We start from the raw sequence: 26,947 nt of genomic DNA on the forward strand, positions 1-26,947 counted from the left end.
CGCTCCATAATCTTCCCCGGCACCGAGGTCAGGCTGACAGGCCTGTAGTTCCCCGGATCCTCCTTCCGGCCCTTCTTGTAGATGGGCGTCACATTGGCAAGCCTCCAGTCGTCCAGGACCTCCCCCATTAACCAGGACTGCTGATAAATGATGGAGAGTGGCTTGGCGAGCTCCTCCGCCAGCTCCCTCAGCACTCTCAGATGGATCCCATCTGGCCCCATAGACTTGTGAGCATCCAGGTGGCGTAGCAGGTTAACTGCTTCCTCTTGGATTATGGGGGGTTTATCCTGCTTGCCGTCCCTGTCTTCCAGCTCAGGGGGCTGAGTACCCTGAGGATAACTGGTCTGAGGGGCTGCCCTGGGGGGGGCTGCAGATGCTTCCTCAGCAAGGGGTGCTGGGTTGTGGGGCTGCTGAACTGCAGTGGGGAATGCTTTAAGCACACTGACTCATAGGAGTTGGTGCTTGGTGTTACCATAGAAATCGGATCAGCTGCTAGGGGTGGGGAGTCCTTGTCCCTTGGCTCTGCTGCTGCGTGGTTCCAGCATGAGCTCACGGTGCAAGGTAACCTGATTTCTTGCTCCTTGTCCCTTCAAGATCAGAGGAGGTCAGGCAGCTCTCGCGGCCTTCACTGGAGGGCAGGGAATAATTTTGCTTGGGTCTCTGCTTGGCTGCAGTGGTCAGACCCTGTGTGTTTGCTATGCTCTCTTGGTGATCTGCTGCCCATATATGTCTTGCTCTTTCATATTTTGGGAAAGTTCCTTCATTTGCTTAGCAATAGCTCCCAGCCCTTTGGGAGCCCCAGAGAGGTGAAAACTGGTTGTAAACTGGTGAGTAGAAGATAAGGGAGGACAGGAAGCAAGAAGCATGGAATGATCCAGAGGGAGGGGACAAACACTGAATATCCAATTTCCTGTACTCTGAAAATGCATCCCCAAGCTTGGTCACAAGTGTTGCCCCAAGCATGGATGTGACGCCTTCCGATGCTCAGTCTCTCACAGTTTTTGTCCTCTATGCTCACACCCGAGTAACTGTTTCATCATCTTCTCTGGATAAATACACACATTCAAGCTCTAGGGATGGAAGATGCAACACATCATTGCCCCCCTCCGTTCTGCTAAAGGAAATAACTTTACTGTGAATATAATCTTTCCACAGAAAGGCGTTGTGCCTCCTTAGATCATCTGTGAACCCTTTGCTCTCCTCGTAATGCAAAACAAGCACAAGCCTGTCTGAGAAGCAGTGTTACAAGAGTCTTGCTGATGCAAGGTGTCATTTTGTTTTGCTACAGTTCCTCTTGGCTTGCTGCCTGTTGTCCATGTGGTCTGTGTGAGCAATCCAGATCTATGTACTTGTCCTTTCCAGTGTTTCCTTGCTTATTTCCAGACATTGGCATTAGAGGATAACAAGCTGTTTTCTAGGGGGTCATCCCTACGAACTGGTACCCTTAGGAGGTGCTGTATGCTGTGCTAGCTCAGTCCTGGGTTTGACATATCTTCTGCTCCGGCTGAGAGTGAGAAATATTTGCAAGCAACAGCAAACATACTGAGCTGTCTGTTTCTTGGACCCTCTTAATTCCTTGGTCTCCTGAGTATTATGGCATGCTTTGTGAAAAATACTCATTCTAGCAATATGGCTTTAAGTTAAAGAGGTTATTCCTTGCTCTCATATAGGAGAAAGGATTTGCTGGGTGATGCTGAAAGGAGATGAAGGTTGTATGTGTATTGTTCTCCCTGTCTTACTAGCTCAGCCTACAAAATCCTGTTTTAAGAAGCTGTTCACTTCTGTATTCAGATCCCAGCACACTGAAGCACCCACTTCAGTGTTGTTGAGAGCTCTGGCCCTCCCTTATGGGAAGAAGGGGGGGTGATTCCTGGGAAAGCTTCCAGCACTGGGCCAACTGTGGAAACAGCTGGGCTTTGTGCCAGCCCTTCAGAGGGAGGGGGAGCTCAGAGCTGGTACAGTGAGTGTATCAGGCAGGGGCTGGTGTAGCCTGTCGCCTTCCTCAGCGTCTTGCCACTGCTCCTGTTTCAGGGGAGAAACTACTCTGGACAGGGCTGTGGTCAAGCAGAGACTCGCTGAGGGGGTTGGTACAGGCTCCTGATGGCTTTTGATAGCAGTTGGCACGAAAGAATCTGACATATGTCTGACATATGTCGGTGCTCCTGGCTTGGAGGAGGAGGAGGAGGAGTTCCTGCCTGTGTTAAGGGGGAGGGGAAGTATGATCTCTGGATAAGTAAAGATAAGGGAGGATTTGAGGAAAATCAGTGAGAAGAGGAAGAGCCTCTATGGGGAGGTAAACTTGCGATGTCTGTGTCTCACCTAGCAATCTCTGCAGTCCTCATTCTAGACGCTGCAAAATAAACTGCGGTATTTGGGGACCATGGCTACAGACCCACTCTCGGAGCTTCAGGATGACCTGAACTTGGATGATACCAACCAGTCCCTCAGCCAGCTCAAACTGGCCTCCATAGATGATAAGAGCTGGCCAGCAGATGAAGCCCCTGCTTTTCCCAAATCAGGTAAGTATCCTGCTTGTCTGGGGTCTGGGTTTTGGCCAAAAAGGAATTGTTTGTCCTGCAGCATTGTGGTCATATCTACATATACAGAGAGCCCCAGCTCCATTTGAAAGCTTTATAGACACATTAATCTTGCACCACACCCAAGTGAATTAGCCCTGCTATTGAGCAGCACTAAAAAGCTCAGAGCCAGCTGATGTAAATATACTCTTCTCAGTCCTGTGGCTGGCTGCACTTTGGTGCTGACAGTACAGACATGCTGTAAGTCCTTGAGTGCCCTCTGTTATGGTCTCTTGCAGGATAGTTTGGCCTTCCTGAGTGGAAGGGTCTTGAACTTCCATGTGGGAGGTGGGGCTGGAGATCTGAGTTGTTGCTGTGAAATCCTGCCCAAAGAGGTCAGGAAATTAGCTGAAGGGCATATAGGATGGCCATCCATCAAGGGACGATGTTAAGATCCTCCTGCTCTAAAAAGTCATGACGATGCCCTTGGCACTTGGGTTTTGGTCTTTGTGAATGTTTGTGACATATCTGAACAGTCATTTTTGAGAGGATGTACAGTCTGAGGAACACGTATGGACCTCATAGGATTGACAGGTCTCTTCTGAAGTCATTGCTGCTCTTGCCCCCTCAGAATTTCAAAGGTGGGTTTCCGGGGTGGATGGGCGCATACATTAGTCCCTCCCATGTTGAAGAGCCATTTTTTCCTCATCCCTCTATCTCTGTCGCTCTATCCCTCTATCGCTAAGGTGCTCCAGATCCCTTCTTCTAATTGCTTGTTCCTTGTGTTTTGTGCAGAGGACTCCAAAGGCTCCCCTGAGCCCATCACTCACCTGCGGTGGGATGATCCCTACTATGATATCGCCAGGCACCACATTGTGGAAGTAGCAGGTAGTGGTCTTTCTGTTTTCCCCTTTGATGTCTTTGCAGCTGGGCTGAGGAAGGGTCTTTCTAATGGGGTTGTGGGGGTATCTGCTATATGCCAGGCCCAAGTGGCCATGGCAGCTGGCATTGTAAAGAGAAGGAGCACCAAACTTCTTGAATGTTCGCAGTATGTGTAGTTTTCTGTTGACCTCGGTTAAACTTGCATTCCTTCTTGGCTCTTACTGTCTTGATTATATTATTAGCAGGACTTGGTTGCTTTTGCTGAATTGTTTTAGATGTGGCCCTTGACTATGTCCTGAGCACAAGATGTGTTTTTTGCATGATAAAGCCACAGAAATTACCTAGTTATGCAGTACAGCTGCAAGGTCCTCAGCTGACTGAGTAATCCACAGTAGGTCTGGCAGCTCTCTCATATCTGAATGGCCAGAGCTTGCTATCCTGTCCAGAAACAGCATTTACAGAAATCTGAAATAGGGTCAATAGGCCCATGGCTCACTGCAAGGAAAGACCTGATCATTCAGGGTCACAAGCATTTGGATTTTCTCTGTAAACTAATATCCATATTATTTTAATTACACTAACCCTCGGAGATTTAGTGATGGGACCTCCATAAAAAAGAGTTTTGGGGGTAGTTTTAGGTAGCTGCGGTAAGTCTGAGGGAAGGGTAATCCCAGTTTGTCTTGCATTCCTTGTTTAAAAAAAAAAAGCTCCTCTTCAACCTGTTGTGACTTGATTCATACTTCCTCCTTGATTATCTGTAGCCACCTCCTACCCCTCCTATTGCCATTTCTCTGTGCCTTGGTCCCTGCCCCACATGTGAATTTGCAGCAAAGCAGAGGCACAAGCTGGAGTCCTCCTGATTCAGGGTTGTTCTGCAGCAGGGTTTGACCACAGAGGGAAGATTCTCAGGCACTTACCTTGGTAAGAGTTGTCCTGACATTGTTCTTTTCTGGACCGTCTTCTAGAATGAGCTTTCTTTCTCCTAACCTCTCACGTTACAGCTTTTGGGGAACAAAACGATAATGGCAAACTCAAAACTTTGTTGTCCTTTGTCTCCTGCGTGCCTCTGGCTGCTCAGGCTGACCGGCAGGGTGTTTAGCATTTGGGCCGTTATGTCTTGTAGATTTGCCACAAGCGCTTTCATTTGCAAATGTGTTACTAACCTTCTTTCCCATGGGGTTGGAGTTTCAGGACTGGGGTTTATAGAGGTTTGCACCCTGGTCTCCCTACTTTTGAAACTGGGAAGGGACAGATGTGTGGACCCCACCGTTTCAGTGATAATAGCTAGAATATCTGGAATGCGAATGGCAGAGGTGACTGGTGTTTCTGGACTCTGGGAGCTGGTGAGTTAAATGATACTGTTGTTCACTTCAGACAAAGCTTCAGACAAAGTGCTTAGCAGAGACTTTAGATCAGAGACATTGATAAGACTGGAATGTCAGCCCAAACCAAGGATATACTTTGTGTGCTGCCTCTGACGTAAGCAACAGTCTTTCTGCGGGATTTCTGTTCCGAGGTAACATGATTTTTTTTTCCCCCAAGCTCTCTGAATAGAGTATCGTTCCTGTGGAGGTGTGTCTCAGTGGCTGTTGGAATGCAGCCGTTTGACACGTTGTCTAGTTTAGCAAATGAAGAATTATCTAACTTCCTGAAAGGATTTTGGGGTGGTATGATGGCTGTCTGGGAGGCGTGCCTGCATTCTGAAAGAGATCTCTTCCCCGTAGTGGTTTAAATTTGTGTTTCTAGTGAGCTCTCTGTTCCTGTTGTGTCTCTGTATGGTGCAGAAGCAGCTCAGAGGAGCTTCTGTTGTTGGCTGCTCCTGGCCCATTTTCACCAGTAGCTGGTTTATCTGAAAGCCTGTGATGGTCCCACACACAGAATGTGGTGCAATGCCTTTCTTGGCATTGGAAGAGTTAGTAGCACAGCTCCAGATACTGGATTTGCTGCCCCATAGTTTTGAAACTTGCTGGTGTCTCATCTCCTGGAAGCAGGATTTATGAAGTTGATAACAACTCAGGGCCTGAGTTGTAATCTGGGCTCTGGGGTGAAGCTGTTCAGTTTTCTTGGTCAATAATTAATCATGTTAACTGTTTGGAGAATCAGCCAGGGTAATGTTCTCTGGACTGTTGTTGGAGGCAAACAATCTGGGAAAATCTGGAAAAATCCTATTAGAAGTAGCCTGGAGAATCAAAATCTCACTGGAGGATTAATATGAAACTGTTTGGATCTGGCTCTACTGACAAGTTGTGCTTGTCATCACCCTCAGGTGCAATAAACGCTCGCCACGCTGAGCCTGAAACAAAATAGTTCCACCCCGGTTCTCTTGTAAATATTAGCAAATGGCAGCAGATCAAGGGTAGTTTTATCCATTCTGCTGATTTATGAGCTTTCTCTTCCGTGTCCTTCCCTGTTCTGCACTTCAGAGCAGAAAGCACATGGCTAACCCTGTTCCTGCCTTCCCTGAAATATATTCTGGGATGATGATGCTATTTTGAGACAAAAACAGAAGGCTGGTTCCCATCCTCAGGCTGAACTCCATGATTCCAGGGTTATCCTGTGTGGTCAGAAAAGTAATTGCTTCTTGCAGGATGGATGCATGGTGTTAATAACTTATTAAAAGCCCAGTTTTGATGACAAAAAGTTAGCGCACTCATTTTCTAGCTGACCTCAATTTCTAATTCAGTTCAAGGCACGCTGGATTTGAATATTCTGGCTATCTGGCCTAAAGAGGGAAAACAATATTGAAAAACATTTTGCAGAATTTGCTAGAAAAATAAGGGGTTTGGTTTTGTTTTTCACTTAAAAATAGTGCAGCAGTTTCATGGAGACTCTTCTTTGTGCCCTATGCTCCTGTCTCTTCTGGGGACTGGAATCTTCCTGGAAGAGGCTGTCCATGGGGAAGGAGCAGGCATGTCATTGCTGTCCCTTGTGGTGGTGTGTCACAGGAAGGTAGCAGTAAAAGGCATCCAGGCCACAGTTCTGAGGGAGTACCGTGGCATTGTTATGAATCAGAATATTTTAGTTTTGGGAAACCTTTTGGTTCTGGGATTCAGTGCTTTTCTGAAGGAAAGAGATGATACTCTGCCTATCCTTTCAGACCTGCCTTAAGGTGTGTGTTTCTGGAGTGTTTTACGCAGGCTCCTGAGAGGTCTCTGTGTGGTTGTGCTCTTCTTGAGTCCGAGTTCCTCTTTTTGTGACCATTATAGCAGAGAAATTCATCTTTACACGTGGCTAGAAGTTGGAGCAGAGGCGGCTCGATTTCACTGCACAAACCACTTCTGCAAAGTGTGGGTTTTTTCCTTGTGTTCAGAGGAAACGCAGGCTTCTGGTTGAAGGCTGTTGAGGAACTATCCCAAATTTCTGTTTAAGAGTTTCTGTATCCTCCTGCTAACTCTTATATAGCAAAGGTGCTGCTTCCATCTCCTTTGGGGTTGAGGCAGACTAGAGTGACATAATCTTGGCCTTGAATTTCAGCAAAGGCTGAATTGCAAGAATATGGCAGATGGTTAATAACAGTCTGAAGGAGGTCTCTGGAGATGGCAGTGCCTACTGGAAACCTGGGCTGTGTGGGAAGAGCAGGGCTCTTGACCGCTCTCTGGCAAAGTGTTCCTTCCTCGTTCTTCTGCCCAGTCCGAAATACTGATCTCGCCTTTGTGGTCAATATGCAAACCTATAGCTATGAGGTGCCTCAGCATTCCCATTTTACACAATAACTGGCTTTGTTCCTTTTGGGATAAGAAAACTGGGGCTTAACATATGATTGGCGTATGAATTTTCCACTGCTGTGGAGGCTAGAAGTTGGTGTAGCAGTTGTCAGGACAGTGGCCATCACTGTTTACTTCAGCTATGTAGTCCCTGCCCAGTGACTTCAAAGCTTTGCTGAAGCTCAGAGCATGTTTCCGCTAGTTTTTGTGGGAAATCTGCTGCCTCACACCATTAATTGGCAGTCTGCAGGGCTGCCCTCACAGACAAGGCGTGATGCTAGTGTGCATAAGACCTGCGATTGAAGTGGGAAAGCAAGGTAGAGAGCTGGGGATGTACCTTCTTGCGTGTTACTAGACTGAAACTGCAGTTTCAACAGTGAATCTTTTTTCAGTGGTGAATCTGGTACCAAACCTACCTGAAAAGCATTGTGGCTGGCTGTTGGCTGCGGGTGCCAAAGTTGTAACTAGTGCTGATGATTAGCTGTTGCTGTCAGTGATTGACATGGGGAGGTAAAATCAATCTTGGAGCACCAGTAGCTGTTGTTTCACTACGCAGGCAAAGGTAGAAGTTGCAGACAAAACTTGTGTTGAAAGTATGTTGCAGTGTGTCTTTGGTGGCTAATGGGCTCAGCAAAGGCCTCTGATAACAAGGGTCCTTTTCCCTTCCAGTATGCTACATTATTATTGGCTTCATTAATACAGGGTGCCTGCATTTCTGCTGCTTTTGGATGTAGTTTCTGGCTTTGACTTTTTTTTTTTTAAAAGTATTGGTATGGTACGGAATGATGAGTTGCTTCTGTAGAATTGGGCCCATCCAAAGCAAGCCCAGCTTGTGCACCATGTTTTGACATACGAGATCAAGGGAACGGAGAGTTTCTAAGGGATTCTCAGTTTCTAATGGAGACCAAGGGAATGGAGAGTTTCTTTCTAGAGCCCTGCTCTGCTCAGGATCCTGTCTTGATAGGCCTATGTGGGTCTGTTGAGTATGTAGCTGTAAGAGTGATGGAAAGCGGCTGGGCATGGCAATAAATGCCTTCGCAGATGCCTCCCTGCCCAGAAAAACCTTTTTTCTTTTTTCTAATTGGCAGTTGGTTTTTTTAATTATTAAAAATCTACTAAACTTTTTTTTTTTTTAAAAAAGCTATGGGTGTGTTGAAGATCTAAATTGTCCCCATCTTCAGCTTATTAGTGAAATTTAGCTTCTTGCAAAACAATCTGTTGGATGCATCATTCATACGGTATGATCCCATTCTCTATACACTTCTGAAGTTGTTCAAAAGACCTTGACATTCAGAATTAATTGCATTTAACCCTTTTAAAAGTGGCAGTACAGCAGTTGCCGTTTTGGTGGTAGGGGAAATGTAACAGTAAGGGCCAGAAATTTGGCTGTGATTATACAGAATTAGTTGCAAATTCAAGAAGGAGACTCAGGAATCACGGGTTGCTGTTACTGCCTCTAATTGTTAGATAAGGTTGCTTTGGAGAGGAGCATGGGGGAAAGATGAAATAGAAGGAGCTTGACTGCTGCAAGACAGCAACTAAATGCATCCCAGTAGCAATCTGGCTAGACTCTGAGACTTTATACTCAATATTACTTTCTGGGAAAGGGTGCAAAGCTTGGCTTGCTGTAACTTTGTTTCTGTTCCTCCAGACCAGGGTGCACTTGATGGGGCCCAACCAGGTAGGTAGATTTTTTGTGGCACTAACATTTGGTACTGTAGATCATGGTATTCCTTTAGCATGACCGTGGCCTGTAGCTGGACTGTCTCAGGGGAGCCCAAACTTTGCTCAGCCTCAGGCTGCACCAGCAACTTTTCAGGAGTCCAAAGGCTGCACAAAACTGTCATCTGAGGGTGCACCTCTTTCTCAGGCACAGCAGAATCATCTGAGCCAAATTTGGCATGGGGGCTTTACTTTGGGCACTTTGGGGCTCTGGGATCTCAGTGTAAATCCTGTTCCTCTTCTGTCATGGTGGTGGCCTGCTTGGACCAGTTCATTCTGAACTCAGATTTACCTCGTTGTCATGTGTGCTTTGGAAGTTCATCCTAGGATTGCTTCCTATTCCTTCATATGATCTGCTGCAGCGCTCACATGCTAGCAGCTGGCACTTAAACTGGATTCTCCAGCTGAAAGCAAGTGTTATCTATTTCTTCTCCATTTGGCTGCAGAGACGTTGTGTTTTGGTAACTTGTTCCTCATTCTAGCCTGAAGCTGTGCTAGACTGCTCTGTGCTTGCTGAGCATTTGTTAATACTCTCTGGACTTCAGTCCCAAGCCTTAAGAATTTGGCTGCTGGTGCTTTCACACTTCTCAGTGTAGATGAAAACTTCTTTTGGTGTGAAATTCTTTCGGCTATTTCTGAACAGCAGGCCAAGACTTTCACACAGTCCATGGAAATGCTGATCCTTCCTGCCTCATTATGTGGGCTCTGCTCCCCCGTTTGCCGTGCTCTCAGGCATCCTCCCATTTTGCATTCTTTAATCTGACCCTCTAGTATATTTTGTATCAGAGCTGTAGGTGCTTGGTAAGGCTTTATTCTGGCAGTGTTTGGATATTGGGAATATCCAAAATTCCACCCTATAGGTGGAAGATACCGTGTTAAAATACTTCTACTTGGAGCTCCTTACCTTCTTTTCCTGAGGGGCTACATCCACTTTGGAATTCAACAGGCAGCTAAAATCTACTATACTTAAATACTGCCCAGCTATGTCATAAGTTTGGCAGGAACCTGAAATTACATTAGAGAAGTTTTTTACTGACAGTGGCTCTGATAAACATCCTAAGCTTTGTGAAACTTGTGTAGTAATGTTCCAGAATTACGTAGCGGTGTCCTTTCCTTGGCCCTGAACTCTGTTAATTTTGCTGTTTTACCAATAACACCAGCTTTTGGTGGCAAGTTTTATCCGTCTGCATTCTCTCAGTATCAAAGTACCAGGATATTCCCTTTTGAATCTTTCATCGAGGTGAGCCCTCAGCTGAGGGTACCTGATGAACGTAGGAATGAGCAGGATCCCTGGGCTGCAGTTATGCTGCCAGTGAGTAGTATGACAGCTTCCAATCATGGCATAAAGCCTAATGGATACATTTCAGGAGAAATACCTAGAAATACATAGCAGGATTTGCAAGTCAAGCATGTATTTTCCGTGTTGGCTGTACAGATTCATTTAATAGAGAATCCTGTCTCAGGACAGTACTGCTACCTTGACATGAGTTTCTGTTCTGATACATTTGTATTGCTGCAGGTTTCAATCTGAAACATTAGCCTCAGTATTTAAACTTCAGCTCTTTTAGAAGTATGGTCCTGCACTGATGGCTTGGAACCACAGCAATGATGTTCCTTGCCCCTTGTCTCAGAAGTGCACTGGAAATGCTGCTCTTCGGGTGAGAGGAAAAACTGAGTTTGGGCCTTAAAAGCGCCATAACAGTGTTCAGGAGAATTAGCATGTCCATCAGTGCTACAAGTTAGTATCTCTTTAGATGAGCAGCTGTCTTGACTGGAGAGGCTTTGCGTGTTGGCTACTGTCTTGCTCTTTGTTGTTAAAAAAAAAAAAATCTCTGAATTACATCCTATGGGGAGGTAGTTTAATTCCAGTGTAGATTGAAAATATTTTTTATGTATGAACTTACAAAGGTATGCACATTGTTGGGTGCTCTGTGAGTACTGATGGTATATAATTGCTTCTTCGCTGGTTTGTTGTTGAGCATTCCTCATCTGGGAGAGGAGACAGCCTGAGAAGCTGAGTGATTGCTTCATGGTCTATAGTTGTGTTCAATGGAAACTTTAGCTATTTGCAATTGCAAACAAGGGGTGAAAACCTAGGTACATAAGATTAATATTGCAAACAGGAGAGCGAACAGTACAAGGGATGGAGCATCTGGGAAAGATCAAACGCGATAAGAATCTGTTTGGTCTGAGGCAGAGAGGCCACCTGCAGGCAGTTTCCTCCAACAGCCAAGAATGCATGGAGTGGGCTTTAGGTTCTTGTTTATAAATTGGAATAACTGATTGTTCAGCTTTGATGCTGAATTTTGAATTTTGTCATGTCTGGAGGAACCAGACTGATCTGATATATGTCAGGTGGAAACAAGATTGGCAGCTGGTTGTTTTGAAAGTGTCTGTGTTGACAGGCTGAGCTCAGTGTGATGAAACTGGAGTGAAACCCAGAACTCAGTAATGGGCATGCTGGTTCCTGTGTAGGTCTCACGCATAAATTCATTCTGATTTGGAAGGCAAAACGGGCCACTCCTTTTTCAGTCATCCAGAGGACTATAGATTATCTTTTGGTGTACTTGGCCCTGGAAATTTTCCAGGGGAAACATGCCATCTCCCCTTTGGCAGAATCATGGATCGTCTGTTTTTTCTTTACCAGCGATCCCAGGCCTTTTCACCAAGGCTATATAAGGAACGAGATTCTAGACTTTGCATAGGCCCTGCCATAGGCTTTCACGTCATTCCAGAGGAAGGTGTTTAAGCTATGTGGTTCCTGACTTGTGACTTGTCAGGTCTGGAAATCAGTGCCCAGGAGCCTGAGCTGAGTGTGTGGCCGCCCACATCTCATGAACATGGTGCTGTACTGCAGTTCTTCACAGCCAAGGCCTGCTTTGATCAAGCTTGCAATCTGCTTCTCGCCCTCAGACCATTTACTCTGGTGTGAAATGCAGCCTCTCAGTTAACTGAAGATAGCACCTATTCTGACACATGGCACAGAGCTATGATCTGTAAACATCTGTAGTCTCTGAGTGTGTGGCTGCCCACATCTCATGAACATGGTGCTGTACTGCAGTTCTTCACAGCCAAGGCCTGCTTTGATCAAGCTTGCAATCTGCTTCTCGCCCTCAGACCATTTACTCTGGTGTGAAATGCAGCCTCTCAGTTAACTGAAGATAGCACCTATTCTGACACATGGCACAGAGCTATGATCTGTAAACATCTGTAGTCTTTCTGACCATTCTCTTTCATCACTACAAAACTCAACAGATTCTCAGATGCTACCATCTTCTTGCTGCTCTGTGCAAGCAAGACCCTTTGTCTTCCAGATGGAGACATACGAGTGGCTCAAGACCACTGGGAAGAGTCACAATATGCCATATTCCCTGCCCAGGAGTTTGTAGCCTGCACCTTTGTTGTATAGACAGCTTATGTGCATTAGACCCAGCCCTAAAGCTCATAGCAAGCTACCAAGAAACTCTGGGCTAGGCAGAGAGTGGGCTACCGTGGGATATGCAATGTGATGTTGGTCTTGTGGCCTGGCTGTGACTGTATCTGGTTGTTCCAGATGAGCCTTGCATCACTCTCTCCTAGTCCTGCATTCTGGGTCATGCGTCCTCCCTAATCGCCCCTTACCTCCGCATGTGTATGTCAATGTGATGGCCTATGCCACCCCTTTCCTGGTCTGTACCTAGTGCTGCCTCAGTGTCCCTAGCTTTTTTAGAGGTTCTGGCTTGTGTGCATCAGTAAATTCTGTCTCTTGTGTTGTCTGGTGAGTGACTTGAAAATGGGACTTGCGAGGGAAAAATATAAGTGAAAAAGTAGCAAGAGAATCTGTTCTTCTGGTCAGGATGGGGGTAAAAGAGGGTTAGTGGCATCTTAATGTCATGGCTTGTGTATGTGAATTCTCTGGCTGCCATTTGCAGCACCAGGTGGTCATCTGTTACTAGCAGGCAATGTTCCCAGAAACTTCAGGTTTGCTGTTCCAGGGTTCAGTCTGAGATTTCAGTTGCTGCACGGCAAGTGTAACCAAGCGGTAGTTGAGGGCCAGAGCCCACGCAAAGGTGAGAAAATGGCTGCATGCTCTGAATATTGTAAATCAGTGTGGGGAAAAGGATATATTTTGAGAGGAATGATGTATTGCAGGGCTGTCCTGCATAAGTAGCGATCCTTGCTGCTTTTCTGTGCTGTGGTCTGTATGAGATGGTTGTGCCGTAGGGGAGGAAGGAGGGTGTTGTTGAGTATAACCTCAGTAGCCCCTTCCACTGCTCTATGCTCCTTCTGCGTGACAAGAAAACAGCTCTTGGAGCAGGGTGAGTAGCAAGAAAGATGGGAAGACTTTAACCCTTCACATTAAAGGAACCATTTCATCTTCACTGGTGCTAAAAAGCAAGTCATCCTTATGGAAATGGATTGGGTGTTGTGTCTGGGAGAGAACCAGACTTTCCCTCAAACTCCGTATGTCCAAAAGATTTGTGACCTGGTTCTTACTTATCTAAATCTCTCAATTCCCCTAGCATGTCTGCTAAACTTGTCCATGCCCATCTGCTCGGGTTTTGTTCATGGGACTGAGATCTCTGCTGGCAGAAGTCCACTGACGTATGAAGACTTGCTTTGGGGAAAACTTGGCTTGTTGTCTCTGAAGCCTCAAGTGGTGGCTGGGAGTGTCCTCCCAGAGATGAGGGTGCTTTATGGGTTATTTGGCTCCAATGCGGTGGGGACTGCTTTCTGCTGAGTTTTTACATAGAATGCTTTGTTGTGCCGCACTTTGCAGCTCCTTCCAGCTCAGGTTGGAAAAATATCTCTCTGGATGGAAAATCTAGGAAGCAGTGAACAGCTTGTTCTGCAATCCCCCTGGAGAATCCAGCAGCCCTACTTGGTCCAAACGTAGAAGAGACTTACGATGATGCTTACTTCTCATCTCTGGGATGTGGCTGGGACTGCCCTGTTTCTAGGAATTTCATGGTTTCCAGGGTATGAAATGGCTTTGTTCTGTGTGCAGGACTAAGCTTCAGGTGAAGCAAGAAACAAATGCACCAGACCACAAGCAGTTAGTCTGGGACTGTGTGCAGGATAAAAGGAATGGTTATTGTGCCTGTGAGGGGCAGTTTTCTCTGTACCTCCCTGGACACACGTGCTTCAGGAGCAGTGCCCAGGGGCAGCGCTGCAGGATTAATGCTCTGAGCACTCTGCTCTGTACTTGAGGCCTCCATCCCTACGTGCCCCGAGGCATCCTGGCTTCCAATCCTTCCTCTTCTTTCAGGGCTGGAGCATGGGATCTGTTCTCCATTCGCATTGTTGACTTGCCAGGCCCTTGGTGTTCAGGTTTCTGCTTCCGTACTAGGCCTGTGGTAACTCTGCTGAAAATCAGGTTTAGCTTTGCTGGCAGCTGTGGCAATCCAGACTTCTGCCTTGTTATGGCGGTTTCCCATTCTGTGTTTACCCCTTGCTGCCAAGACCACAATGTAGTCCTTAAACTCCCTGTAATCTCTGGCATTTCATTTGCAGGTGATGACAAATACGGAAGGAAAGTAATTTTGTTCAGTGCCTGCCGGATGCCCCCAAGTCATCAACTTGATCACATGAAACTGCTGGGGTGAGTAGTGTCTTAGGAGGCTGCTGTTAACTTCTTAAGCCTGACATAATTCCCAGGTGCTGGATTCCTGGGACCAGATCTATCTGCAGTAGCTTCTTTAGCTGGACATGTCCTCCCAATGTGCTTACCTCCATTGCTGGGGATGCAAATCCTCTGTTACAGCACACAAAAATGAGTCCCAAAGGGAGGAAGAGCCTCTCTATGGCAGAACGTGAAGTGAGTTCAGCAGTTGTCTCTTCTCAGGTACCTGAAATTCACGCTGGACCAGTATGTGGAGAGTGATTACACACTGGTGTACCTGCACCATGGCCTGACCAGTGAGAACAAGCCATCCCTGAGCTGGCTGCGGGATGCCTACAGGGAATTTGATCGCAAGTGAGTAAGGCTGCAGCAAGCAAGGATGTAACATGCTGTTCTGTAGCTTAACGTAGAAGATCTTCCCCAGGCCCCCCCTGTAGCTTGGTGATCATAATTTACTATCACATATTTCTGCTGCTTATGGAGGTGGGTTGTTCTTTAATGCAGGCTGAATCATGGGATAAACAGCTCCTTCTGTAGTTACATCCTTTAGGCCAACAGGCAAGCAGCAAAACCAGGACCCAGTGCAAGTGTGTCAGCCCCATGGTTGCTTCCTGGTGAGGCTGCTCACTGCTTCTCGGTGAAACTTGGAATACAGTAGAGTGTGCCCTTAGGCTGCTGAGTGGCCTGACACTGCTACGAAGCATGGGAGAGCAGAGGCCATGGGTGCTGGGGAGTGGTGAGACTCAGTGCAAAGGGAATGGAGCACCCAGGGTGCCTTAATGTTGTGGAAAGGTTGGTTCCTCTGCTTAAAGTGCAGCTCATCCTTACTTAGCTTCTCTTGGCAGGTACAAGAAGAACATCAAAGCCTTGTATATTGTGCACCCAACCATGTTCATCAAGACCCTGCTGATTCTCTTCAAGCCTCTGATCAGGTAGGAAGCACTATAGGAGGCTCACCCACATCCTCGCACTGCAGGGGAATAATGGGGCATTCTCAGTCGGGCACAAGATGAGCCCAGGCTGCCGAGCCTACCCTGGAGTCTTTCACCCTATGCTATCTCCTCCTGTTTCTGAGCTCAGAAATACTCAGACAAAAGAAGTACTGCTTTGGGAACCTACAGAGTTTGCAGCTCTGTGCAGCTCCCTTTCTATCCAGCCAAGTAGAAGGAAAGTGTTGCAGGCTCTGCTAATAATGAAAAAGGAAGTGAGAGCATCAGTTCAAATTATATTTAATTCATTGTGTTGATGTTGAAATCCTAACTCTGTAAAATAATTGAAAACTTTCTCCAGCCTACTGCTGAACTTAGGAAGGAGAAATCCAGCGTTTCAGGGAGCCTGCTGCTGCTAGAGCTTCTAATATGACTGGGAAGTCTTGGCATCTCCTGGTAAAATATATGGAGTTGGAGAGCTATGTGGGCGACATCTCTGCTGCTCAGCCATACCTGCCCCTTTGCCCCATTGATGCCTCTTGCAGAACCCTGCTGTTCTTGCCTGTAAGAAATCCGTTCTGATACTGGATTTACTGATTCCTCACATACCTACTTTTCTCTTGTTTTTCAGCTTTAAGTTTGGACGAAAGATTTTTTATGTGAACTTCCTTAGTGAGCTGGAAGAGTATGTGAAGCTGGAACAGTTGGGGATCCCAAGCCAAGTGCTGAAGTGAGAATGCTGCCTGTCTCCCATTTGCTTTGGGCTTTGTGAGAGGGGACTTTTCTGGAGGAATGGCAAGGGGAGGAGGAGATTGTTCCACTCAGGCAGTGGTTTTGGAGGGAGCGGTGACAAATTGCCTTAAAGACTATTGTTTCTCTGCATGCTCCTTCCTGTGTGTCCTTGGCACCAGTGCCCAGTTCTGTCCTTGAGTTAAAAATCCTCCTCCAGTGGAGCACCAATCCTGCCTCTCCTGCTCAGCCCTCAGGGGCTTTCTGCAAGCTGCTGACCTTAACACTGACCTGGTGCTCGTGGTGCGCGTCTGCTGCGTCTGGGCACCTGCTTTGCTCACTCTGCACAGTTCAGCTTGTCTTGGGGCTTCCCAAAGTGCCACAATCTCAGTCCTACCAGATTGATTCCCTGTCCCTCACACACACGTGCAACTGTCTCATCACAAGCAGTGCTGTCCTGGCCTCCTGCCCATGCTGTCTGTCATCCTCAGCTACTCCAGCTCCTGATTCCAGATAGATAGTCCTTTCTCCCTGCTTTCTTCTGGCAACCAGACGTTTGGTTTTGTTGCTCCTGTGCTCCAGAGCTGCCTGTCCTGTTTTTGCATAGGTGGAATCAACCATGCTAGGCTGGAGCTGTTATGAGAGGGTGTGCAGTGGGTCACGTGCAGTGCTGGGTTCATGCTCTTTCTGGGAGGTGGGGTGGCTTTTTACTAGTCTGTGTTTTGCCACAGATATGATGAATATCTGAGATCCCTGCAGAAACCTTCACAAGTGCCCCAGAAGCCAACACCCCCACGCCCACCACTGCCAAACCAGCAGTTTGGAGTCTCGCTCCAGCAGTGAGTATCTCTGGATTGTGTTGCTTTTGCCCTTACTTGCTTGAGGTGAGGTCACTGTATTTATAACTGAACAGAAGCAAAAGTGGATGTAAAATTTCTTGTAGTTCAGATTTCCTACAAAGCTTTAATCATTCTTCTGAGGAACTCTGCGCTCATGTCCGGATCCTGAGTGACTCAGTTCAGTTCCACCCTCTTGATTCCCCGGCTAGATTGTATCTAAATTAGGATGGGATTGTTTCTGCAGCTAAGGGTTACTAAGGGAGGAGCAAAATAAGGGCCGTGGGGACGGCTTTATGCCACTAGAAACTTCCTTTAAGCAGAGGAAGTCTGTAGGAGGCTGATGGAGCTGTCTTTAGGGCTATGCTATTTTGATTGAGCAGTGCTGCAGATCTGTTTCTTAGTTTTTTCCGTATCATAACTTCTATTTTAAAAGCACTTCCATTCACCCTTGTAATGATTCTCACCCCCCATTCCTGCACGGTGACACAGACAAACACGGACACTGGCAAGGGCTAGTGATACTGGCTAAGTGTTGAAGGTATTTTTAACTTTGAGTGTGATTTTTGCCTCCCCGGAGAATGAGGAGGAGCCAGTAATGTGTGGCCAGACAGATCCTCTGAAGCAATCTGGGAACACATTCCCCAGCTTCAACACAACATTTCCAAATGTAACCCCCGTGGTGCTGTGTGCCTGAGCTTGTTAGTAGCCTGAGTGGGGTGAACAGCTCCATGCTATCAAGTGGTATAGACAATCAAATGTGAGGGTGGCAGCAAACACCTTGGCATCACTAGGTCTTCCCTGACAGCATTCAACCCATCAACATTGGGTTGATAGATCTTCTGTTACAGGCATGGGGTGGGTAAACTTATCCCATATATATTTCTCTCATGTGTCAGCTTCTTTCTGCCCTTGCTCCTATGGGGAAGGAAAAAGGAAGCTTAACCCTTTTCACCTGATTCATAACTAGCAGCCTTGCCTTCTGGGAACCCCTTTGCCCTGCATCTACAGGCTATGATTTTTACAGAAGATAGAGAAATATTCCTGTGATGTAGGAGTGAGCTCATACTTGCTCTGGTGAATGATGCAGCATGATGGGTGAAGAGGAAAGCAGGCTGGAATAATGGCTAAACCAGGGACTGGGATAGCAAGATCCTATGTGGTAGAGCTTGTGCGGGCAACTTCAAGACTCAGGGGCTGCATGCGGGGCAGGGAGGACCAGTCATTTGTTACCTTTTGTCTCTTCCCGCAGTCTCAGGGAGAAGAGCCCTGATCAGTCTCCTGTTCCTCTGGTGGTCAGAGACACCATTGCTCATTTGCAGGAGCATGGTAAGTGTTCAGGGGAACCTGCAACCCCTCTTAATTCCATGTCAGTGGCCTCTCCTCCACCCAAGTTCCCTTCCAGAGTGTGGTAAGAAAAAGAACAACAGCAGTCTAGAATAAGGTGTAAAGGCCTGAACTAGGTGAGTTAGCCTTCAAGAGAGATTGTGCAGGGCTTAGGAGACCTCTTTCTTCCACTCATCCATACTCCCACTTGTATGAGAGTATCAAAATGCTCCTTGTATCCTTTGCCTCGTAGTGGAAGCAGAAAGAATTGCCGTACTCTAAAAAAGGGACTTGTTGACATCTGTCTGAACGCCCCACAGCATGGATTTATGATTGTTAAGACCAGCATTTTTGGAGACTCTCTTATGGTTGATCTTTCTTCTCCATCTGCTCTTACTTCACAGCTCTTGCTACAGAGGGTATTTTCCGGAGATCAGCAAATACACAGGTTGTCAGGGAGGTCCAGCAAAAATACAACATGGGTGAGTGCCCAAACTCAGCAGAGCCCCTCTCATTCCCTAACTACTACTGTCCAACTGGAACTGTGTTGGAACTGGTCCACCATGGCTCCTCTCCTTCTCTAATAGGCCTTTAGGTGAGGCCCCATCAGGGTATGACCTGAGTTGCAAGGGAGAAGCATCTGATACTTTTGCTGTGTGGAAAGCATATTCCTTCCCACTCATGTTCCACTCACTGCCCCTTTCCTTCCTGAAAATTTCCCTGTTTCTTGGGGTGGGATATACCATCTTAGTCTGTTTATACTGGAGGGACTGAAGATGACCAGGAAGAAACTTGGTCATCTGTTTCATTTGATGACTTCTAAAGATGTAGCGCTGGATTCAGCAGTGCTTTGCATATGCTTTTGGGACACATTTTTCCACTCTGCTAGAAGATGTGGTGCTTCAGTACCCTCTCTGTGTTCTTCTTTAAAATACTGCTTCCCTAGTTCTGGGCTCTGACCACCATGTCCCATTCTTTGTCTGGAGGAGGTCCTACTTTGGCCAGTGAGCACTGACTCTCTGCTCTACTTTCTCAGGTGTGCCTGTAGATTTCCAGCAGTATGAAGATGTCCACCTCCCTGCTGTGATTCTCAAGACCTTCTTAAGGGAGCTACCTGAGCCCCTCCTCACTTTTGACCTCTACAGCCATGTTGTCAGCTTCCAGAGTGAGTTGTAACAAGAGTGTGCTACTCCCTGAATGTTGCACTGGCCAAGGTCAATGATATCTTCGGGGGGGACAGTCCTGCATGGGATACCCTGTGACTGCAAACAGGGCTTTCATCAGGGTGGGTGCTGAGGATTCCTCATGGACCTGCTTGCCCTGTCTCTCTTGATTTTTAGGTGTGGAGGAGGAGAATCGTGTGGATGTTGTTCGCAAAACACTCCAGACTCTGCCAGAAGAAAACTACCAAGTGCTCCATTTACTGACAGCCTTTCTGGTGCAGGTGAGCTGCTCCAAAGGTGGGCAGTTGTATTCTAGTTCAGTTGCCAGTGCCTTGCATCAGCTTTTTGACTGCCTGCTCCCTCTTTTCCTTTGGGAGAAAATGAGTCTCAAGCTAGGAAATTGCCTTTCTTTACCTTATGTTCTTGTTAAACAGAGATCAAGAATGATCATGATGAACTAGCCTAAGCAGTTGCTTCTCATAATGCTGAGAGGTGCGGGTGGGCCTTAAGCCTGTGTGGTCTGTACCAGGGAGGCTGAAAGCTCCCCAGGGTGGAGGTACAACTGCAAAATATCTGAGTAGAAGATTAGACTAGAAGAGGGGTCTCAGATCCGCCCTACAGAACTTTCTGCTGCCAGGGGAGCCACTGCAAGGCTATTCTAGCAAGAGGGAAGATAATTTTGTTTTGAGTGGTGATGTGGACTGTAGAGGTATTGGCTGACAGTGCTCTTGGTCCTATTGTTACGATATGGCCTGGTGGTTAAGCCATAGTGGCAAACTGCCAGATATTGTTCCTCACCTCCTGAATGCTGGATGTCATGTGTGTTTCCCCCAGCCGTCTTCTGGCATTGGGCCTTTGGCTTCTCTCCTCCCATTTGCCCTTGGGAGTCTGTCAGCTCTGGCTTTGGGGAGGGTAGAGGGCAGCGGGCAGTTGCTCTGTTGTTCTCTAGGATTCACAGTGGTCTTTTTCCTTCCCACATAGGTCTCTGCTCACAGTGACAGGAACAAGATGACAAACACCAACCTGGCAGTTGTGTTTGGCCCAAATCTGCTGTGGGCCAAAGATGTAGCCATCACCCTAAAAGCCATCAACCCCATCAATACCTTTACCAAGTTCCTGCTGGACCACCAGAAGGAGCTCTTTGAGGATGTGGAGGCCTGAATCCAGGCCAGTCCACACCAGCACACTGTGCCCACCTTCCCACCTTTTTTCCCACCTTGTCTTGGAGCTGTGACCAAGCTGTCTCCAGTGCAAAGGGACCATTGATCCTCTGGGTGATGAGCAGAGCGAGGGCTGTGGAGATGGTGGAGAAAGTGTGTAAGTAAGTGAGCAGGAGACCTGCTGCTCCAGATGGGGGGGAGCTGGTCTCCCAGCTGCTGAGAGTGGAGTCCTAACCCACCTGCCAGTCTGTGCAGCTCCTCCAGGGCTCATCACCAGTCTGCTGCCCTATCAGATGCCCTGCCTTCCTTTCCTCCTTCCCTCACATGCAGTTTTTCTGCCCTCCTGGTCCCTTCCTCAGCAAAGATCTTTTTTGTTTAAGCTCCCAATAGCCCCAGCTCACCCCCCTTGCCTCAGCTGGCTTGTCTGGGCTAGGGCAGGCTTGGCTGGGTTTTGTGGCAGAGGTGTTCTTGCTGCGAGTGCCATCTCTCAGCACTGAACGTGCATCCTGCCTTTCCCCAGAGGCACCTAAAGCAGAGAAGGGAGCCAGGCAGCCCTTGTGCTTCAGGTAGCAGCATGTCCTGCACTTGCAAACACCACTCTAGACCCCATGCTTTTGGCAGGTAAGTGAAGGACAGGCTCACAGCACGTGGGCTGTATTACCTGTCAGACTCCAATACAAGGAAGCTGAATTTAGCCCAAACCCCTCTGGGGTCACCCACTCCAGATACTATTCAGTGTTTGCTGGGGTGTAGTGGGTGAGGTGTCTCCCATAGTTACCCAGCTCAGGTGTGTTTGTCCCTCCAGCAGCATTTCCAGCCCGGCTGGGAAGGTTCATGCCAGATCTGGCTGTGCGGGGGGGCTGGCTGGGGCCCTTTGACAGCTGGTGAGTCTGAATGGCAGGAAGCAAGTGCTCTAGTGGCGCTGAACTGCTGAACACTATGAGGATCACTGCCTTTCCCTGTGGCAGCAGCACAAGGCCTCTTCTCCTCCGTCAGGCATGTGTATCTGTGCTGACTGGCACAGACCGCCTTGGCTAGTTGTCTTTTTCAGCAGAACTCTCCCCAGCACAGTGTAACAGAGAGCATGGCCTTGAGGGAAGGTCTAGGGACTGGGGCTAACCCTCACCCTGGAGTGCACCAGGCCTGGATTACAAATTTCTGCCCAGGTGCTGAGCACTCATGTGCCAAAGCTGTGAGGGAACAGCTATTCCATGCCAAGGGCCTTTGCCCCGTCTCCTCCTCAGTTCATACCTTCCTTCCATCCTACCATGGAAGCCTGGTCAGATGCATCCTGTATGCACTGGGCATGGCTGGAGAGATCAGGTTGTCCGCAAGGCAGGCTCAGAGTGGGGTGGGCCTGGCACCTTCCCAAAGCAGCTGCAATACCGTTAGGGCATCACTGTTGGTTTCGGGTTGCAGCATTCCCGTTACCTGAGCTAAAAGAGATCCCTCTCCTTAGCCTGGGCCCAGCAGGGTGTTAGTAGGGAGCTTCTAGCCTTACTTTACTGGTGTGTTATATCTTTATATCTTGTGCCCTGTGTGCCTGGGCCAGTCCTCCCTGCTGCATCTGGCCACAGGGACAAATCTTTTGGACCAAGCAGAACTAATTTTTAAAAAGCTACTGGATGCTAAATAGAATTTGCTTTTTCATAATATTTTAGCCTGGCTTTAAACACTGACCAAAGGTCGGTGCCCCAGTTGTAATCAAAATAAGTGACATCTGCTGCAGTTATTTTGGAAATTGCTCTTTTTGCTAAGCTTTGGAATGGGGATGGGTGCGAACATAGGCAGTGTTGCAGGGCAGCGCAGGTCCAGCCAGCTGGCTCGGAGGAGGCACACCAACACGTGGGTGGGAACAGTGAGCAAGAAACTGAGCATTACTAGGGCTGGAGCAAGAGATGTTCTAGGAGAGGGCTGGGTCTGATTCCTTCTAGATACTGGGGGACTTTGCCCTATGGAGGCTGCAAGGCTGCTTAGTCTTCCTCTTCCAAGAGTAGGAGTCTTCCCTGTTTGGCCAGGGTATGAATTGTTTCAGCCTGAACAATTCACAGCAGTAACCAAATAAATGTTTTGGAGGTAGAGATACTCAGCTCCTAATTCACCTGTGATCTCTGCTAGAGTAGGTTAGCAGAGCTGATGTGCTGTGGAGGAGTAATCTCCTAGGATGGACAGTGTGGAAAGAAGTGTACTTGCCCCAGTGCTTCTTTTAAGAGGCAAGGCTTTCTGGACAGCGTGGGAGAAGCGTGGAGGCTGAGGGAGCCCAGTGCAGGCACCCTGCTCTGTGTAGGCTTCAGTATGGGGGGAGACTTGGAGCTCTGAGTGTATCTGCAGCTGACACTGGCCTCGCTTATATCTCCCTAGAGGAAAGGCAAACCCAGCTAACTTCTCCTGGGACAAACAAGCCCAAGGTCAGCAACTTGGAATGGGAAGTGCCTGTGTGCTGGGGCACGAGGCCTCGGCCCTATGTGCAGCCCCGGCTCCCTGGGGAGGGTGGCACGTTCCAGCCCTGCAGAGCAGCAAGGACTGTTCCCTGCCCAGTAGCGAGAGGAGCAGTGCTGGGGTAGCTTAGTTCCTCTCCAGGGGGAGAGCAGGGATTGCCACAAGTGTCGGTTCTGACTGGAGTTTGTTCAGTGGGTGCTTTTTTTTCTGTGAATTCTTGAAATAATGTTTCCTTTTTTAGCAAAATGGAGACTGGTGCATCCCCTGCAGGCAGGGAAAAAAGCCTGCTCCAGTTCAGTGCCTGCAGGGAGCAGATTTGGAGGGTGTTCAGGAAGCTGCTACTGCTCATGGTGGGAAAGTGCTTGCAAATCTTGGAAGGGACCCAGTGTAAATATCCCCTTTCCTCTGCTGCTCCTCATGCTGGAGCTGCTGGGGGCCCTGGAGCAGGCACAGTAACCAGGGTTGCTTTTGCTTCTGCAGTCTGCTCTCCTGAATGCCTTGTATTGCAATATCCCTCCTGTGACTTGAGCAAGGAACTGGCCTGGGCCTGCCTGCAGCCTGCACTAGGTGCAGCCAAGCCCAGGGGGTTAAATTTCCTCCTCACCTGGTCAGCCTCCTCGCTGAGGCAGGGGGCTGGCTGGGCTGGGTTTCTCTGCCATGTATAGGTGGGGGGCAGTATCTGACTAGGGTGCTGGTCTTTGTCGGTTTTCTCCTTGCTGTAGAGCTGCCCAAGGGTCTCTTCCCTTGCTCGTCTTTCAGGTTAGCTATTAGCCATTTCTCCCTGTGGGGGTACTTGTTCCACTTCAACCCTCTGCTTTTTAGCACCTAGACCATTCCCCTCTGCTAAGCCTCCTGCTGTCTTAATAGCCTCTGATCACTCCCTGCTCCCTGGCCCAAGCTATGTGCTGACACACACACAGCTTTTGGGTGGTGCAGGGAGGGCTGGGGCCATCTGGATGCCTTGTGGCAACGTTTGCTAATTTGAGAGAGAGCTGAGGGCCAGTTTGGTCCCTCTTTCCTCTTTTATGCATGGGGGCTCCTGTGCAAAATTTTTGGCTTTGCTTTTGTTGCTGGTATTCCCTGCCTTATTTTCTGTTGATGTTCATCAGGTGCAGGGCTGGGGTTTTCACGGTTCACATTGTTTAATTCCTTCTAATCTGCACCGATCTTATATTTCACAGTTTGCACTTTTTGTATTTCAATAAAAATCAAAATGTAATCCCAGATCCAGGTGTGTGTGTCAAGTGGCAGCAGCTGTGGCACAGCTACAAGAAACAGAAGTAAGGCTGGCTATGCTGCCAACCACAACCATGCAGAGAGGGAGGAAAGTGAGTATGAAATGCCTCCTATGTGAGTAACTCTGGGAAGAAATACTAGTTTGCGGGAGCCTCAGGCTGGAAACAGAATTCAAACAAAAATGAAGTATTACAAGTTTGGCTCTTCCCTGAACAGGGCTGGGCTTCCATGTTACAGTCTCCCTGTCACAAAGAGCAATCTGCCCAGGATTGCCCTCTCCCAGAGGCGGACCCTGGCAGCTGCACAGGTTGTGGTATCACCAGGTTGCCACGTGGGAGCCACCTGCAGGCTCCCCAGTTAGGATTAGCTGGCTAAGTTTATCCTGTGGCCAGGTGATATGTGCAGCAGAGGCCTGCAGCTTCTCATCTCAACTTATGTGGATCGCTAACTCCTCGATGTGCAATAGTCTTCTGGTTACTACTACACTCCACCCCTTGATGCACATACAGTTAACTACCTTTTCCTAAAGACACTGTAATTTGCTGGTTACATCAGTAAGCAAGCTTTTTGGCTAGTAGAAAGGCTCTTATATGCAAAGTGATTACTATAATACCATAATACAAACGTAGCAACAAGTGAACCCAATAGTGGATGTGAGAACAGGAGTAGAACGGAGAGCAGTGGAGCTAAAAGCATCACCATCGGGCAGTAGCCTGAGCCCTGGCTACTGGCCTTGTCGTCTGGATGATGTGTTAATGCTGATCTTAACACTTGCATTTCTAAACCGCATGCTGCTTTTCAGTTTTTATTACTGATAAGCCGTCCAATTAAGGGCATCCCAGTGCTGCCAATTCTCCTTCCGCATGTTGACATTATTCAGCGTGACTTGTGACAAGCTGTCAGCCATACACCAGAAGGCAGAGGTATTTTTGGCATCAGTTCACAGGTACTACTTTGCATATAGTCCTTGTAGTCTGATTTATTAATTTATTTACCTGCTGTAACTTACTGGGCAGTACTTTGGTTCTTGAGTTGAGGGGTTTACTACACATTATTTCTCTGGGGCTTTTTCATGTGGATGGTGCTTTTGGCTGTAGTCTATGATTTTCCACCCCTTGGACTGTGTTGGCCCCCTGTAATGGGGCCAGTACGGTTAATATGCTGATTCTACAGCAGTATCTCAAACTCCTGTGAGTGCAGCAGTTGGTCCCATCTCTGGGTTTGGTCACAGTGACCTGCCGCTGCTGAGGCTGTGCTGTGGCAACATCTGCTCTGGCCTCAGAGGAGCTTGAGAGCAGGTGAGTCCATCCCTGACAAGGTGCTGTACTTGGCAGGATGTACGCTACGTGCAACCACATGGACAGCACTTAACACAGCATAAACACCGTTGCAACTGGGTGTGTTTTCATGTGTAGCTGCCCTGTGGCCTTAAGGACATCATTGTTCTGAGAACATTTTTCTTTTTATAAATACATACAATAGGCTCATAGTTGGATGGTATTTGATTGTTTGTGACCTTGGTGATTAATCATCCTTCTATGACTGTTTACTTTTTCACTTATTTGCTGATGGTTTTTCCAATCCCTTGTCTTACTGGTGACATGGTGACAAGGGTAGATACTGAAGGCCCTGTAGTAAGGCCCAGATCCCACAGGACAGTTTATGTGAGTTTGCCAGCAATTCACCTCTCCCCACATTGTGCGGTGTCTTTTGTAAGTGCGTGAAATGATACTCATAAATACACACACATGTAATGTAGATAGATCAGTATCTATAAGGTTGCAATGGGATACTCCGTTTACTGTGTTACCTCCTGAAGATAAGATTAAGATGATTGCTTTTAATAGTTATCCTTGTTCCCCAAGCTGCAATATTTCCCTTCATAGAAGCTTCCAATATACGCATTTTTTTTTTCCATTCCTGCCATTTCATTCACTGTCTCTTCTTTATAATAACCAGACACCCTTTACACCACAGCTTAAATCAGCAGTTGTTATATTTACACATAGATTTTTACCATCTTGTCTTTCCTTTAAAGGGAAGGTGTTAGCACCTCACATGGCATTGTTGTGTATATAGAGTTGACTTTAAGCAATACTAGAATACAGCTGTTAAGTTTGCTTATCAGACAGGCATGAACTACACGCTGCGAACAGCATGCTCTTTCACCAGCATTTCTTGCTGCTGGGATACCCACACTAGTTCTTTCCACAGACTTTCTTATTAGTCTCTTCTAACTCCTCTATCAGATTGAAATATTCCCAATGCTCCTTTTAAGCACGTAGTAGCAACCAAGTACAATGCAAATTCTGCTGGTGTTTTTTTTTCCTTTTCCCACCCCTTTCTTTTGGAGACAAGTCAGTATTGCAGCTGGGGTGGGACATCCAGGTAATTCGGTTTCCCAACTCACTGGGAAGGTCACCAGGGCCAAACACTGTGTGACTGTTCCCCATGCCTGCATTTGGGACCAGCCAGGCACCTGTTCTGTCTCTTCCTCGCTATCCTTCCAGTAAGGTGGTCTCACCTACTCCAACTGTAACGCACCAGTGCATTTTACCCTCTCTGTTGGAGGCAGCAACCCGCTCCATCCTGCAATCACTGACAGGCAGCTCTCTGACTATCTCGTTTCCTGGAGGAGAAAGAGTGAGAGGTTGGGACTGTCCCACACCTGTCAGTACACATGGAGAAAAGCACAAACAGAGT

The 26,947-nt window shown here is 47.6% G+C and overlaps 1 protein-coding gene across 1 annotated transcript; it reads left to right on the forward strand.

Annotated features, from left to right (window-relative positions):
- The first annotated feature begins 608 nt into the window (after window positions 1-608).
- ARHGAP1 (Rho GTPase activating protein 1) lies at window positions 609-21,285 on the forward strand. Its single transcript, XM_009277518.2, has 13 exons — window positions 609-827; window positions 2,336-2,519; window positions 3,312-3,404; window positions 14,318-14,405; window positions 14,649-14,780; window positions 15,272-15,358; window positions 15,987-16,085; window positions 16,816-16,923; window positions 18,173-18,249; window positions 18,651-18,728; window positions 19,283-19,411; window positions 19,587-19,690; window positions 20,391-21,285. The coding sequence occupies exons 2-13, from the start codon at window positions 2,381-2,383 to the stop codon at window positions 20,568-20,570; spliced, it is 1,314 nt and encodes a 437-aa protein (XP_009275793.1). The 5' UTR covers window positions 609-827; window positions 2,336-2,380; the 3' UTR covers window positions 20,571-21,285.
- Window positions 21,286-26,947: the final 5,662 nt, after the last annotated feature.

This window comes from Aptenodytes forsteri, unplaced genomic scaffold (assembly GCF_000699145.1).
Source record: "Aptenodytes forsteri isolate BGI_AS27 unplaced genomic scaffold, ASM69914v1 Scaffold146, whole genome shotgun sequence".
Lineage (NCBI taxonomy): Eukaryota > Metazoa > Chordata > Aves > Sphenisciformes > Spheniscidae > Aptenodytes > Aptenodytes forsteri.

Bases quoted from the DNA above. Each gene is read 5' to 3' on its own strand.
- ARHGAP1 (XM_009277518.2), top strand. From the start codon at position 2,381: ATGGCTACAGACCCACTCTCGGAGCTTCAGGATGACCTGAACTTGGAT. The intron at 19,412-19,586 runs GTGAGTTGTAAC...CTTGATTTTTAG, and splicing joins CCATGTTGTCAGCTTCCAGA to GTGTGGAGGAGGAGAATCGT. The intron at 19,691-20,390 runs GTGAGCTGCTCC...CTTCCCACATAG, and splicing joins TGACAGCCTTTCTGGTGCAG to GTCTCTGCTCACAGTGACAG.